This window comes from Triturus cristatus, chromosome 5_1 (genome assembly GCF_964204655.1).
Source record: "Triturus cristatus chromosome 5_1, aTriCri1.1, whole genome shotgun sequence".
NCBI lineage: Eukaryota > Metazoa > Chordata > Amphibia > Caudata > Salamandridae > Triturus > Triturus cristatus.
Window position 1 is genome coordinate 121451980 of NC_140587.1, and position 13991 is coordinate 121465970.

Here is a 13991-nt window from a genome sequence, read left to right on the forward strand (position 1 = left end):
GAGTAGTAGAGAGTGAGTAGTAGCGTGAGTAGTAGAGAGTAGAGTGAGTAGTATAGAGTAGTAGAGAGTAGTAGAGTGACTAGTAGAGAGTGAGTAGTAGAGAATGAGTAGCAGAGAGAGAGAGTAGTAGAGAGAGAGTAGTAGAGAGTGAGTAGTAGAGAGTAGTTGAGAGTAAGTAGTAGAGAGAGTAGTAGAGAGTAGTAAAGTAGTAGAGAGTGAGTAGTAGAGAGTAGTAGAGAGTGAGTAGTAGAGAGTAGTAGAGAGCGAGTAGTAGAGAGTGAGTAGTAGAGAGTGAGTAGCAGAGAGTGAATAGTAGAGAGTAGCAGAGAGTGGGTAGTAGAGAGTGAGTAGTAGAGAGTAGTAGAGAGTGAGTAGTAGAGTGAGTAGTAGTTAGTGAGTAGTAGAGAGTGAGTAGTAGAGAGTAGTAGAGAGTGAGTAGTAGAGAGTGAGTAGCAGAGAGAGAGTAGTAGAGAGTAGTAGAGAGTGAGTAGTAGAGTGAGTAGTAGAGAGTAGAAGAGAGAGAGTAGTAGAGAGTGAGTAGTAGAAAGTAGTAGAGAGTGAGTAGTAGAGAGTGAGTAGCAGAGAGGGAGTAGTAGAAGATAGTATAGAGTGAGTAGTAGAGTGAGTAGTAGAGCAGTGTTTTTCAACCACTGTTCCGCGGCACACTAGTGAGCCGCGAGATGTTGCCTGGTGTGCCGTGGGAAAACGTGGGGAAAATGGAAACATTCTAAAGATTTTTTTTTAAAATGTCAAATTTTCCCCCACTAGACCGGGCGGCGGGCACCGGACTGTATCCTGGGTATGGGAGGGGTGGGGTTTTTGATTGGCGCTCCTCAGGGGGACACCCTCCACTTTTCTGATGTCCGGGCTGTGATTGGTCCAGACTCCAGCCTGGACCTATCACAGAGCAGTATCTTCCGACTTCCTTCCCGCCCGTTCGCAGTGTGCGCAGCAGCGGAGAGAAGAAGACGTCGCAACTCGAGTCACCAGGACTCCCAGGAGGATTGGAGCAGGAGGAGACGGACGGAGACCAGGACTCGGCGGGAGTCGGCACTTCAGAGAGACCGCATCCGGATCCAGACCAGGCCGCAGGTGCAGCATGAGGTGAGTCTCACTCATTTGCACTCTCATTGTATTTGGGTTTCATGCCTTTCACCCTGACTCAGTCCTCGGATAGGACAAGGCAGTAAATAAAAAACTTAAATCAATAATTAAATAAATAGATACATACATGGTGCTTATATTTTTTACCAATCTCTTGTTAGAATTTCAAGTTCTGGAAGTTTCTCGGCCTGCTCCCCCTCAGGAGTTGAGTAAAAGCTCATCACGGAGTGGACCTCTGCTGGTATGTGTCACTGCTCTGGGAGGTGCACTGAATGGCAGCGGGTTTGATTTAGTGCAGGCAACATTCCAAAGCCGTTGTGCTTTGAAGGGTCGTTTTCAGGTGCAGTTGCTACGTCGAGCCGAGGCAGTACCTGGAGGGTTCGTATATGTGTCCTTGATGTCACAGAACTGGCACTTTCGAGTGCTGTGAACTCTGCTGAACGTGAGACCTCTTACTCTTTGGTGGGAGTCCCATACCTTGGTGCAGAGCCTCATTTATTTGGTACATGGTTGGACCCATGCAAAGGTTTCCATTGCACACGCTTCTTGGAGAGCAGTTTTGGTGTGGCCATGCTCATGGGTCCATGATTAACGGTCGTTTTTTAACGTTAGTTTATTTATGTTATTTGAAAGGTTTTTTATAGAGCTGGCTAGACCCGTGGGCATCAGAGCGCTTTACAGGAGCAGACACGGAACAAGAGATAACACATTTGCTCTGGGCAAAGCACAGACAGTCAATAACACAATTGAATTAGAAATAAAAAGGGCCATTGGAAAGAAAATGTACATGCGAGGAGGGAATAAGGGTAGGACAAGAGGAGGGAATAAGGCAAAGCAATTTTACAAATGTAATACAATTTTTTATTTTTTTTAAACACCCAGGTTGCGCTCAACCAGTTCAGTAATGTGGGGGGGCCAAAAAAAAAATCTTGTGCAGAGTAACGTGAAATGCAACGCTTAGGAATATAAGAGGAGGGGTGCAATGTTAAGGAGTAGAAGAGAGAAACGTAGGAGAAGAGGTCGAAGAAAGATGAGGGGGAAATGGAAAGAGGACATGGGGAGAGGGTAGAAAGGGGGGCAGGTCGCAGGTAAGAGGGTGGATGTGTAATGTGGGGAGAGGAGAGAGCTAGGGGGGACACAAACGATCATCAGTAAAGGGGAAGAAGAGAGTAGATTCAGAGGAGGTAATTATGGACCAAAGTATTTGTTGAGAAGGTGAGATTTAAGGTCTTTTTTTAAAGCTGAAGTATGAGGGGTTCAGCGCATGTCCTTGAGTGAGTTCCAGATGTGCTTCTGTGATGTGGTCCATGGTTTTCACTCCTGTGGAATAGATTTATGGTGTGATCATAAGCTTGCATGTATCAAGGAAAGCTATTGCGCACCTAGTCTGTGGGTAGAGAGCAGTTTTGAGTGATGTAGCCAGGCTTCCATCAATTTAATACACATGTGACAATACCACGCTGCTTGAGGCAAGATGTATTTACAAAAGTGTCTGTTTAATTTACATGGTCACCCAATATCTGTTGCAGAAATTAACTATCTTTGGAGAATTCCGCATGGGCTGTAGCAGCACTAACCTTTGTCTCCAGACTAGACTAGCAAGCGTTATACTAGTACTGTGGTTCATTATCAGTCTTTAATACACAATGAGTACTAATGAATTGGGCAGACGTAACGTTTGTAGTTAAAGCACTTGCTAACCTCAAAATTGGCATCAAGGGCTCTATGAGAAACCATCCAGTCACAATTTGCTCCTTATAGATACAAATCTTAAATTTCTTTTATAGGTAACTTGCAGGTGCACCGTCCTTGTGTATGCCTAGTACTGAGTGACAGTGAGATACTGCAGTGATGGACACGTTTTTGAAAAGGAAAGAACTGGACTCTGAACAAAATTTGGAGCCAGATGAGAGCCCAAGTATGAGTGGGGATCAAAAGAAAGCAAAGATGGTTAGCTCAAGCAAATTCTCTGGCACAAGGCAATATAGCGAAAGCTATATTTCATTTGGATTTACTGTCACCGGAGATGCAAACAAACCAACTCCACTGTGCGTGGTGTGTGGTGAAAAGCTAGCTAACAGTCCTATGGTCCCAAGCAAACTTAAACGCCATCTCCAAACGAAACACCCTTCGCTTCAAAACAAGAATGCGGACTATTTTGTTCGCCTGCGTGAAAACACGGAGAAACAGGCAACTTTCATGAGAAAAACCACAAAGGTAAATGAAAGAGCTCTTAAAGCTAGCTATCAAGTTGCTGAACTTAGAGCCAAGTCAAAAAAGTCGCACACTGTGGCAGAGACATTAATACTTCCCGCCTGCAAAGCTATTGTAGAGGAGATGCTCGGACCTGAAGCAGCTAAGGAAATAGCCAAAGTCCCTCTCTCAGACAACACAATTTCCAGACGTATTAATGACAGGTCTGCAGACATCGAAAGTGTGGTTTTGGAAAAGATCCGTATCAGTGAGAAATTTGAATTGCAACTTGACGAGTCTACTGATATCAGTGGACATGCTCAACTCTTGGCCAATGTGCGTTTTGTTGATGGTGATGCAATTATAGAAAACTTCTTTTTTTGCAAGGCATTGCCAGAAAAAACAACAGGAGAAGAAATTTTTCGGGTCACATCAGAATACCTTGAACAAGGAGGACTTAAGTGGGAAAACTGCACAAGTGTCTGCACCGATGGAGCTGCAGCCATGGTCGGGCGCACCAAAGGCTTTGTAAGCAGAGTGAAGGAAAAAAAATCCAGATGTGATTGTTACGCATTGTTTTTTACACCGTGAGGCCCTCGTAGCCAAGACTTTACCAGCAGACCTAGTTCATGTGTTGGATGATGTTGTGCGCATGGTAAACTTTGTAAAGTCCCGACTCCTGAAAAGTCGCATATTTGCAGCTTTGTGTGAGGAGATGAGAGCGAAGCATAAAACCTTGCTGTTTCATACGGAGGTCCGGTGGTTGTCGCGTGGCAAGGTCTTGGTTCGTGTGAATGAGCTGCGGGAGGAACTTAGGGGGCCCGATTCACAGAACAAACTTAAGACTAAATCCTAAACTTAGTACCATTCTGGTATTCACAGAATGCACTTAGTACTTCTGGTATTCACAGAATGAACTTACTACTTTTGCTATTCACAGAATGAACTTAGTACTTTTGCTATTCACAGAATGGATTTACGACTCCTAAACTTACGTCCGCACTCGGGCCGGAAATTCCGGCCCGGAGGCGGAGCTTCCGGGCCGGAGGCGGGGCTTCCGGGCCGGAGGCGGGGCTTCCGGCCCGGAGGTGGGGATTCCGGCCGATTTAGCTATGGCTGAAATCTCCACCTCCGGGCCGGAAGCTCCGCCTCTGGCCCGGAAGCTCCGCCTCTGGCCCGGAAGCTCCGCCTCCGGCCCGGAAGCTCCGCCTCCGGGCCGGAAGCTCCGCCTCCGGGCCGGAATTTCCGGCCCGAGTGCGGACGTAAGTTTAGGAGTCGTAAATCCATTCTGTGAATAGCAAAAGTACTAAGTTCATTCTGTGAATAGCAAAAGTAGTAAGTTCATTCTGTGAATACCAGAAGTACTAGGTGCATTCTGTGAATACCAGAATGGTACTAAGTTTAGGATTTAGTCTTAAGTTTGTTCTGTGAATCGGGCCCAGGGTGTTTCTGACAAATGAGAGGTCAGATTACGCAAAGCTGCTTGCAAGTGATGAGTGGTGTGCAAGGCTGGCATACCTGGCAGATATATTTCATCATCTGAATGAACTGAACACACGAATGCAAGGCCGAAATGAAAACCGGCTTACAAGTACAGATAAAATAAATGGATTCCGTTCAAAGGTGCAACTCTGGCATCAACACGTGGAAAGTGGCAATCTTGAAATGTTCACACTTACCAAGCAATGGCAAGGTGTTCACACTGCTGCACTGTGTAAGATAATAGTTAAACATTTAAAAACTCTCGAGGAGAAGTTGTCATTTTATTTCTCTTCAGTCTCCACTGAATGCCTTGACTGGGTTAGGGACCCTTATAGCTCAGCATCAGTTGGTGGAAAGGACATGACTTTACAGGAGCAGGAGGAACTAACTGAACTGAGACAAAATCGTGGTTTCAAGCTAAGATTTGCTGATCTACCTTTGGACAGTTTTTGGTTGGATACTGCCAAGGAGTTCCAAATTCTGGCAAACAAAGCTATTTTGACATTGCTCCCATTTTCCACTACATATCTGTGTGAGATGAGCTTTTCAAGCATGATTGCTATAAAAACTAAATACAGAGAGAGACTGAGAGCTGTTGACGAAGAGCTATGTGTGTGTCTTTCTTCGATTCCAGCCAGAATATCAGCTTTGTGTTCAGCCAAACAGGCCCAGGTTGCGCACTGATCAATAAGTATTTTATAATTTTTCATATTTCTGTTTACTTACTATTTCATAATAAAGTAATTATAAAATACTTTCTTTGTGTTTATTTGATTCCTATTCAAGATAATTACTTTATATATAGTCAATATAGGCACAGAGTTAAATTTTTTAACATTTTCTAATGGTGGTGTGCCTCGTGATTTTTTTCATGAAACAAGTGTGCCTTTGCCCAAAAAAGGTTGAAAAACACTGTAGTAGAGAGATGAAGAGAGAGAGTAGTAGAGTGTGAGTAGTAGAGAGTAGTACAGAGTGAGTAGTAGAGTGAGTAGTAGAGTGAGTAGTAGAGAGTAGTAGAGAGAGAGTAGTAGAGAGTGAGAAGTAGAGAGTAGTAGAGAGTAGTAGAGTGACTAGTAGAGAGTGAGTAGTAGAGAATGAGTAGCGGAGAGAGAGTAGTAGAGAGAGAGTAGTAGAGAGTGAGTAGTAGAGAGTAGTAGAGAGTGAGTAGTAGAGAGTGAGTAGTAGCGTGAGTATTAGAGAGTAGTAGAGAGAGAGTAGCATAGAGTGAGTAATAGAGAGTAGTAGAGAGTGAGTAGTAGAGAGTTGTAGAGAGTGAGTAGTAGAGAGTGAGTAGTAGAGAGCAGTAGAGAGTGAGTAGTAGAGAGTAGTAGAGAGTGGGCAGTAGAGAGATCAGTAGAGTAGTAGATAGTGAGTAGTAGAGAGTAGTACAGAGCAAGTAGTAGAGAGTGAGTAGTGGAGAGTGAGTAGTAGGGAGCAGTAGAGCGTGAGTAGTAGAGAGAGAGTAGTAGAGAGTGAGTAGTATAGAGTAGTGGAGTGAGTAGTAGAGAGGGAGTAGTAGATAGAGAGTAGTAGAGAGTGAGTAGTAGAGAGTGAGTAGTAGAGAGTAGTACAGAGTGAGTAGTAGAGAGTGAGTAGTAGCGTGAGTAGTAGAGAGTAGTACAGAGAGTAGTATAGAGTGAGTAATAGAGAGTAGTAGAGAGTGAGTAGTAGAGAGTTGTAGAGAGTGAGTAGTAGAGAGTGAGTAGTAGAGAGCAGTAGAGAGTGAGTAGTAGAGAGTAGTAGAGAGTGGGTAGTAGAGAGTGAGTAGTAGAGAGTGTGTAGTAGAGAGTGAGTAGTATAGTGAGTAGTAGAGAGTAGTAGAGAGTAGTAGAGTGACTAGTAGAGAGTGAGTAGTAGAGAATGAGTAGCAGAGAGAGAGTAGTAGAGAGAGAGAGTAGTAGAGAGTGAGTAGCAGAGAGAGAGTAGTAGAGAGTAGTAGAGAGTGAGTAGTAGAGTGAGTAGTAGAGAGTTGAAGAGAGAGAGTAGTAGAGCGTGTGTAGTAGAGAGTAGTACAGAGTGAGTAGTAGAGTGAGTAGTAGAGTGAGTATTAGAGAGTAGTAGAGAGAGAGTAGTAGAGAGTGAGTAATAGAGAGTAGTAGAGAGTGAGTAGTAGAGAGTTGTAGAGAGTGAGTAATAGAGAGCAGTAGAGAGTGAGTAGTAGAGAGTAGTAGAGAGTGGGTAGTAGAGAGTGAGTAGTAGAGAGTAGTAGAGAGTGAGTAGTAGAGTGAGTAGTAGAGAGTAGTAGAGTGAGTAGTAGAGAGTGAGTAGTAGAGAGTAGTAGAGAGTGAGTAGTAGAGAGTGAGTAGCAGAGAGAGTGAGTAGAGAGAGTAGTAGAGAGTGAGTAGTAGAGAGTAGTACAGAGTGAGTAGTAGAGAGTGAGTAGTAGCGTGAGTAGTAGAGAGTAGAGTGAGTAGTATAGAGTAGTAGAGAGTAGTAGAGTGACTAGTAGAGAGTGAGTAGTAGAGAATGAGTAGCAGAGAGAGAGAGTAGTAGAGAGAGAGTAGTAGAGAGTGAGTAGTAGAGAGTAGTTGAGAGTAAGTAGTAGATAGAGTAGTAGAGAGTAGTAAAGTAGTAGAGAGTGAGTAGTAGAGAGTAGTAGAGAGTGAGTAGTAGAGAGTAGTAGAGAGCGAGTAGTAGAGAGTGAGTAGTAGAGAGTGAGTAGCAGAGAGTGAATAGTAGAGAGTAGCAGAGAGTGGGTAGTAGAGAGTGAGTAGTAGAGAGTAGTAGAGAGTGAGTAGTAGAGTGAGTAGTAGTTAGTGAGTAGTAGAGAGTGAGTAGTAGAGAGTAGTAGAGAGTGAGTAGTAGAGAGTGAGTAGCAGAGAGAGAGTAGTAGAGAGTAGTAGAGAGTGAGTAGTAGAGTGAGTAGTAGAGAGTAGAAGAGAGAGAGTAGTAGAGAGTGAGTAGTAGAAAGTAGTAGAGAGTGAGTAGTAGAGAGTGAGTAGCAGAGAGGGAGTAGTAGAGAATAGTATAGAGTGAGTAGTAGAGTGAGTAGTAGAGCAGTGTTTTTCAACCACTGTTCCGCGGCACACTAGTGAGCCGCGAGATGTTGCCTGGTGTGCCGTGGGAAAACGTGGGGAAAATGGAAACATTCTAAAGATTTTTTTTTAAAATGTCAAATTTTCCCCCACTAGACCGGGCGGCGGGCACCGGACTGTATCCTGGGTATGGGAGGGGTGGGGTTTTTGATTGGCGCTCCTCAGGGGGACACCCTCCACTTTTCTGATGTCCGGGCTGTGATTGGTCCAGACTCCAGCCTGGACCTATCACAGAGCAGTATCTTCCGACTTCCTTCCCGCCCGTTCGCAGTGTGCGCAGCAGCGGAGAGAAGAAGACGTCGCAACTCGAGTCACCAGGACTCCCAGGAGGATTGGAGCAGGAGGAGACGGACGGAGACCAGGACTCGGCGGGAGTCGGCACTTCAGAGAGACCGCATCCGGATCCAGACCAGGCCGCAGGTGCAGCATGAGGTGAGTCTCACTCATTTGCACTCTCATTGTATTTGGGTTTCATGCCTTTCACCCTGACTCAGTCCTCGGATAGGACAAGGCAGTAAATAAAAAACTTAAATCAATAATTAAATAAATAGATACATACATGGTGCTTATATTTTTTACCAATCTCTTGTTAGAATTTCAAGTTCTGGAAGTTTCTCGGCCTGCTCCCCCTCAGGAGTTGAGTAAAAGCTCATCACGGAGTGGACCTCTGCTGGTATGTGTCACTGCTCTGGGAGGTGCACTGAATGGCAGCGGGTTTGATTTAGTGCAGGCAACATTCCAAAGCCGTTGTGCTTTGAAGGGTCGTTTTCAGGTGCAGTTGCTACGTCGAGCCGAGGCAGTACCTGGAGGGTTCGTATATGTGTCCTTGATGTCACAGAACTGGCACTTTCGAGTGCTGTGAACTCTGCTGAACGTGAGACCTCTTACTCTTTGGTGGGAGTCCCATACCTTGGTGCAGAGCCTCATTTATTTGGTACATGGTTGGACCCATGCAAAGGTTTCCATTGCACACGCTTCTTGGAGAGCAGTTTTGGTGTGGCCATGCTCATGGGTCCATGATTAACGGTCGTTTTTTAACGTTAGTTTATTTATGTTATTTGAAAGGTTTTTTATAGAGCTGGCTAGACCCGTGGGCATCAGAGCGCTTTACAGGAGCAGACACGGAACAAGAGATAACACATTTGCTCTGGGCAAAGCACAGACAGTCAATAACACAATTGAATTAGAAATAAAAAGGGCCATTGGAAAGAAAATGTACATGCGAGGAGGGAATAAGGGTAGGACAAGAGGAGGGAATAAGGCAAAGCAATTTTACAAATGTAATACAATTTTTTATTTTTTTTAAACACCCAGGTTGCGCTCAACCAGTTCAGTAATGTGGGGGGGCCAAAAAAAAAATCTTGTGCAGAGTAACGTGAAATGCAACGCTTAGGAATATAAGAGGAGGGGTGCAATGTTAAGGAGTAGAAGAGAGAAACGTAGGAGAAGAGGTCGAAGAAAGATGAGGGGGACATGGAAAGAGGACATGGGGAGAGGGTGAGTAGTAGAGAGTAGTACAGAGTGAGTAGTAGAGAGTGAGTAGTAGCGTGAGTAGTAGAGAGTAGTAGAGAGTAGTAGAGAGAGAGTAGTATAGAGTGAATAATAGAGAGTAGTAGATAGTGAGTAGTAGAGAGTTGTAGAGAGTGAGTAGTAGAGAGTGAGTAGTAAAGAGCACTAGAGAGTGAGTAGTAGAGAGTTGTAGAGAGTGAGTAGTAGAGAGTGAGTAGTAAAGAGCACTAGAGAGTGAGAAGTAGAGAGTTGTAGAGAGTGAGTAGTAGAGAGTGAGTAGTGGAGAGCATTAGAGAGTGAGTAGTAGAGAGTGGGTAGTAGAGAGTGAGTAGTAGAGAGTAGTAGAGAGTGAGTAGTAGAGTGAGTAGTAGAGAGTAGTACAGTGAGTAGTAGAGAGTGAGTAGTAGAGAGTAGTAGAGAGTGAGTAGTAGAGAGTGAGTAGCAGAGAGAGTAGTAGAGAGTGAGTAGTAGAGAGTAGTACAGAGTGAGTAGTAGAGAGTGAGTAGTAGCGTGAGTAGTAAAGAGTAGTAGAGAGTAGTACAGAGAAAGTAGTATAGAGTGCGTAATAGAGAGTAGTAGAGAGTGAGTAGTAGAGAGTTGTAGAGAGTGAGTAGTAGAGAGTGAGTAGTAGAGAGCAGTAGAGAGTGAGTAGTAGAGAGTAGTAGAGAGTGAGTAGTAGAGAGAGAGTAGTAGGGAGTAACAGAGAAGTAGAGAGTGAGTAGTAGAGAGTAGTGGAGTAGTAGAGAGTGAGTAGTAGAGTGAGTAGTAGGGAGTAGTAGATTGAGTAGTAGAGAGTAGTAAAGAGCAAGTAGTAGAGAGTGTGTAGTAGAGAGTGAGTAGTAGAGAGTAGTAGAAAGTGAGTAGTAAAGAGAGTAGGTGAGAGTAAGTAGTAGAGAGAGTAGTAGAGAGTAGTAAAGTAGTAGAGAGTGAGTAGTAGAGAGTCGTAGAGAGTGAGTAGTAGAGAGTAGTAGAGAGCGAGTAGTAGAGAGTGAGTAGTAGAGAGTAGTAGAAAGTGAGTAGTAAAGAGAGTAGGTGAGAGTAAGTAGTAGAGAGAGTAGTAGAGAGTAGTAAAGTAGTAGAGAGTGAGTAGTAGAGAGTCGTAGAGAGTGAGTAGTAGAGAGTAGTAGAGAGCGAGTAGCAGCGAGTGGGTAGTAGAGAGTGAGTAGTAGAGAGTAGTAGAGAGTGAGTAGAAGAGTGAGTAGTAGAGAGTAGTAGAGAGTGAGTAGAAGAGACTGAGTAGTAGAAAGTAGTAGAGAGTGAGTAGTAGTGAGTGAGTAGCAGAGAGAGAGTTGTAGAGAGTAAGTAGTAGAGTGAGTAGTAGATAGTAGAAGAGAGAGAGTAGTAGAGAGTGAGTAGTAGAGTAGTACCAAGTGAGTAGTAGAGAGTGCGTAGTAGAGTGAGTAGTATAGAGTAGTAGAAAGAGAGTAGTAGAGAGTGAGTAGTAGAGTGTAGTAGAGAGTGATTAGTAGAGAGAGAGTAGTAGAGAGTGAGTAGTAGAGAGCAGTAGAGAGCGAGCAGTAGAGAGTGAGTAGTGGAGAGTGAGCTGTAGAGAGTAGTAGAGAGCGAGTAGTAGAGAGTGAGTAGTAGAGAGAGAGTAGTAGAGAGTGAGGAGTAGTAGAGAGTGAGTAGTAGAGTAGTAGAAAATGAGTGGCAGAGAGTCGTAGAGAGTAGTAGAGTGAGTAGTACATAGTAGTAGAGAGTGAGTAGTAGAGAGTAGTAGAGAGTGAGTAGTAGAGAGAGTAGCAGAGAGTTGTAGAGTAGTAGAAAGTGAGTAGCAGAGAGTAGTAGAGAGCAAGTAGTAGAGAGTGAGTAGTGGAGAGTGAGTAGTAGAGAGCAGTAGAGAGCGAGTAGTAGAGAGAGAGTAGTAGAGAGTGAGTAGTAGAGAGTAGTAGAGTGAGTAGTTTAGAGGGAGTAGTAGAGAGAGAGAGTAGTAGAGAGAGAGTAGTAGAGAGTGAGTAGTAGAGTAGTAGAGAGTGAGTGGTAGAGAGTAGTAGCGAGTAGAGTGAGTAGTAGAGAGTAGTAGAGAATAGTAGAGTGACTAGTAGAGAGTAGTAGAGAGTGAGTAGTTCAATTTAAAAGTAACACAATGAGGGGGTTCATTTTGCCATAGAAATTATGATTAGTGCTGAAAAAAGAAACATTAGGGCACATTTTGAGTGACTGCTCAAATCCTCTTCTATTTCAATAAAACATTCTGACATGCAGACTGAAACATGCACTTTCAATTCCAGCAGCAGACTTCCCTGGTGAGCAGTAGCTTTACTACAGTGATCTAATAAGCAACTAGAGTGCTAACATTCCGAATTTATTGCAAATGTGTGACATATCTGAATGCCTTCTTGATGGAATCAAAGTAAAAAACAGAGTATTTCCTAATGACAAGACTGTAGTAAATGAGGAAATTAGGAAACTTCATAACAAATAAGTTTCCCAAGTTGGCCACCAGAGACAAAACAGCCCAAATGTAGCACAAATATCACCCGGATGTAGCCCAAGTATAGCCCAATGACAGAATGTCCCAGAGTCTAATTACCGAACAGTCATTAATCTTTATCATAAGCAAATTCGGAAAGCCAGGGCTGAGTATGTAGGAAATACTATCCTAACAAGCTCGAATCCATCTAAAACAATTTTTTCCTTGCTTAAGACTATGAAGACCGGTGACATGGCTAAAAATTCTCCAATTTCTTCCAATAACCAATGCGATGAGCTGGCCAACTACTTTATTAACAAAGTGGATAAAATATATCAAAATCTACCGGTAGCCGCTGATCCTGTTACGAAGATTGGGCCCACTGTCCCGGCCTCCCAAGGCCTAATTAGCTTGCTATCGTTTCCAGCGCTATCTCTAACAAGTCTGGAGATCCTGTTAAAAAAAATTAAATCTGGTTCACCTATTGATCCTTTGGCCCCAAAAAATCTTTTTCAAGTCATGCCTTCCATTCTACCAGTGTATCTTGAATTGATGAATCTCTCTTTAGAGTCAGATATAGTTATAGTTATCCCTCTGCTGAAAAAAACGTTGTTGGACCCAGCCGAGCCGGGTACCTATCGTCCCATTTCGCAACTTCCTTTTTTAGCGAAAATGTTAGAACTTCATGTTCAGACTATTCTGACGGAGTTCAAAACAGAACACTATCCTTGACCCGTCGCAGAACGGTTTTAGAGCCCGGCATGGCACTGAGTCTGCCTTGTTGACAGTGACGGAGGAAATCCGAGGGATACTGGATGTAGGGGACTCAGCGGCCTTAGTTCTTCTCGATCTAAATGCCGCCTTTGACACGGTCTCCCATGAAATCCTACTGAAGCGGCTATCTGATATTGGAGTGAGGGATCTGGCCCTCGACTGGTGCCGAGCCTTTCTAACGGGAAGATCTTTTCAGATTTGGATGCCACCATTTCAATCCCGGAGGTATGCCTTACAACGAGGAGTACCTCAGGGGTCAATCCTGAGCCCCCTCTTGTTTAATATCTACATGCAACCTCTGGCCCAGGTGGCACAGAAGAGGGGTCTGTCAATGGTGTCATACGCTGATGACACCCAATTAGTGACTGCCTACTCTAAAAAGAACACCGCCAATCTAAGTAGATTCAGGGAAGATCTGGTTGAGGTGGCAGACTGGATGGCCAGCAATTACCTTCAACTTAACGCCAGTAAATCCGAGGTGTTAGTATTTGGAAAAGATCGGGACCTTTGGTCTGATCATTGCTGGCCTGACAACCTTAAGCCAGCCCCTGTGCCCAAAGAAGCGGTCAAAAACTTGGGTTTCTGGATTGATAGCGGACTGACTTTTGACCTGCAAGCCAAGGCTGTGGCTGGGTCGTGTTTTGGCATACTGCGTGGTTTGAAGCCAGTACTGGGCTTTTTTCCCCTAGAGATCGTCAGACCATCATCCAGGCGACTATACTATCGAGACTGGATTATGGGAATGGATTATATCTTGGGGCAAACAAATCCTGTATCATGCGTTTACAGAGAGCTCAGAATGCTGCAGCACGTATGCTAGTGGCACTCCCGAGATCTGCATCAGTTGCCCACATTCTCCCCAAGCTGCATTGGTTGCCTGTTGAGAAAATAATTCAATTTAAAACCTTATGTGTTGCTCATAAAATTCTCTCTCAACAGGCTCCATTGGGTCTATGTAAGCTACTTCAACCATATACACCTCAGCGATCTCTTAGATCATCCAACCAGCTGCTGGCTAATGTACCCCGGACGGTGAGAGCAAAAGCCGGGGGGCGGTCTTTCCGCTGTCTTGCAGCGTTACTGTGGAACCGACTCCCTCTCTCCATCAGACAGATACAGACTCATTTCGCCTTCCGCAAGGCGATCAAGACCCGGCTCTTCCCTGCCGTTGTATAATCGCCTCCTGTCCCTCCACTCTCTCGTGTCTCTGATCGCGCTGGGACGCTCCATTGCTGGGGCAGCTATGCGCGCTATAAATCTGAAAAATAAATAAATAAATAAATAAGTGTTCTAAAGAACAACTAGAGCGCTAACTGTCTTACTTCTGACGAAAGTATGGCACACCTGAAGCCATCTTGATTGGAATAAAGTGGTAACACTTAAAACATGTAATTTACAAAGGAACAAAATGAGGGGGTTCATTTTGCCATAGAAATTATGATTAGTGCTGCAGAAAGAAAAGTTAGGGCACGTTTTGACTT

At 44.2% G+C, this 13991-nt stretch overlaps 1 protein-coding gene across 1 annotated transcript; it reads left to right on the forward strand.

Moving 5' to 3' along the window:
• The first annotated feature begins 2955 nt into the window (after window positions 1-2955).
• LOC146830353 (zinc finger BED domain-containing protein 5-like) lies at window positions 2956-13686 on the forward strand. Its single transcript, XM_085603719.1, has 2 exons — window positions 2956-3825; window positions 13450-13686. The coding sequence occupies exons 1-2, from the start codon at window positions 2956-2958 to the stop codon at window positions 13684-13686; spliced, it is 1107 nt and encodes a 368-aa protein (XP_085459845.1).
• Window positions 13687-13991: the final 305 nt, after the last annotated feature.

What these genes read in the sequence shown, in the direction of transcription:
- LOC146830353 (XM_085603719.1), top strand. Translation starts at nt 2,956, where the DNA reads ATGGACACGTTTTTGAAAAGGAAAGAACTGGACTCTGAACAAAATTTG. An exon ending in TCGGGCGCACCAAAGGCTTT is followed by an intron (nt 3,826 to 13,449) that starts GTAAGCAGAGTG and finishes CTCTCTCAACAG; the next exon opens with GCTCCATTGGGTCTATGTAA.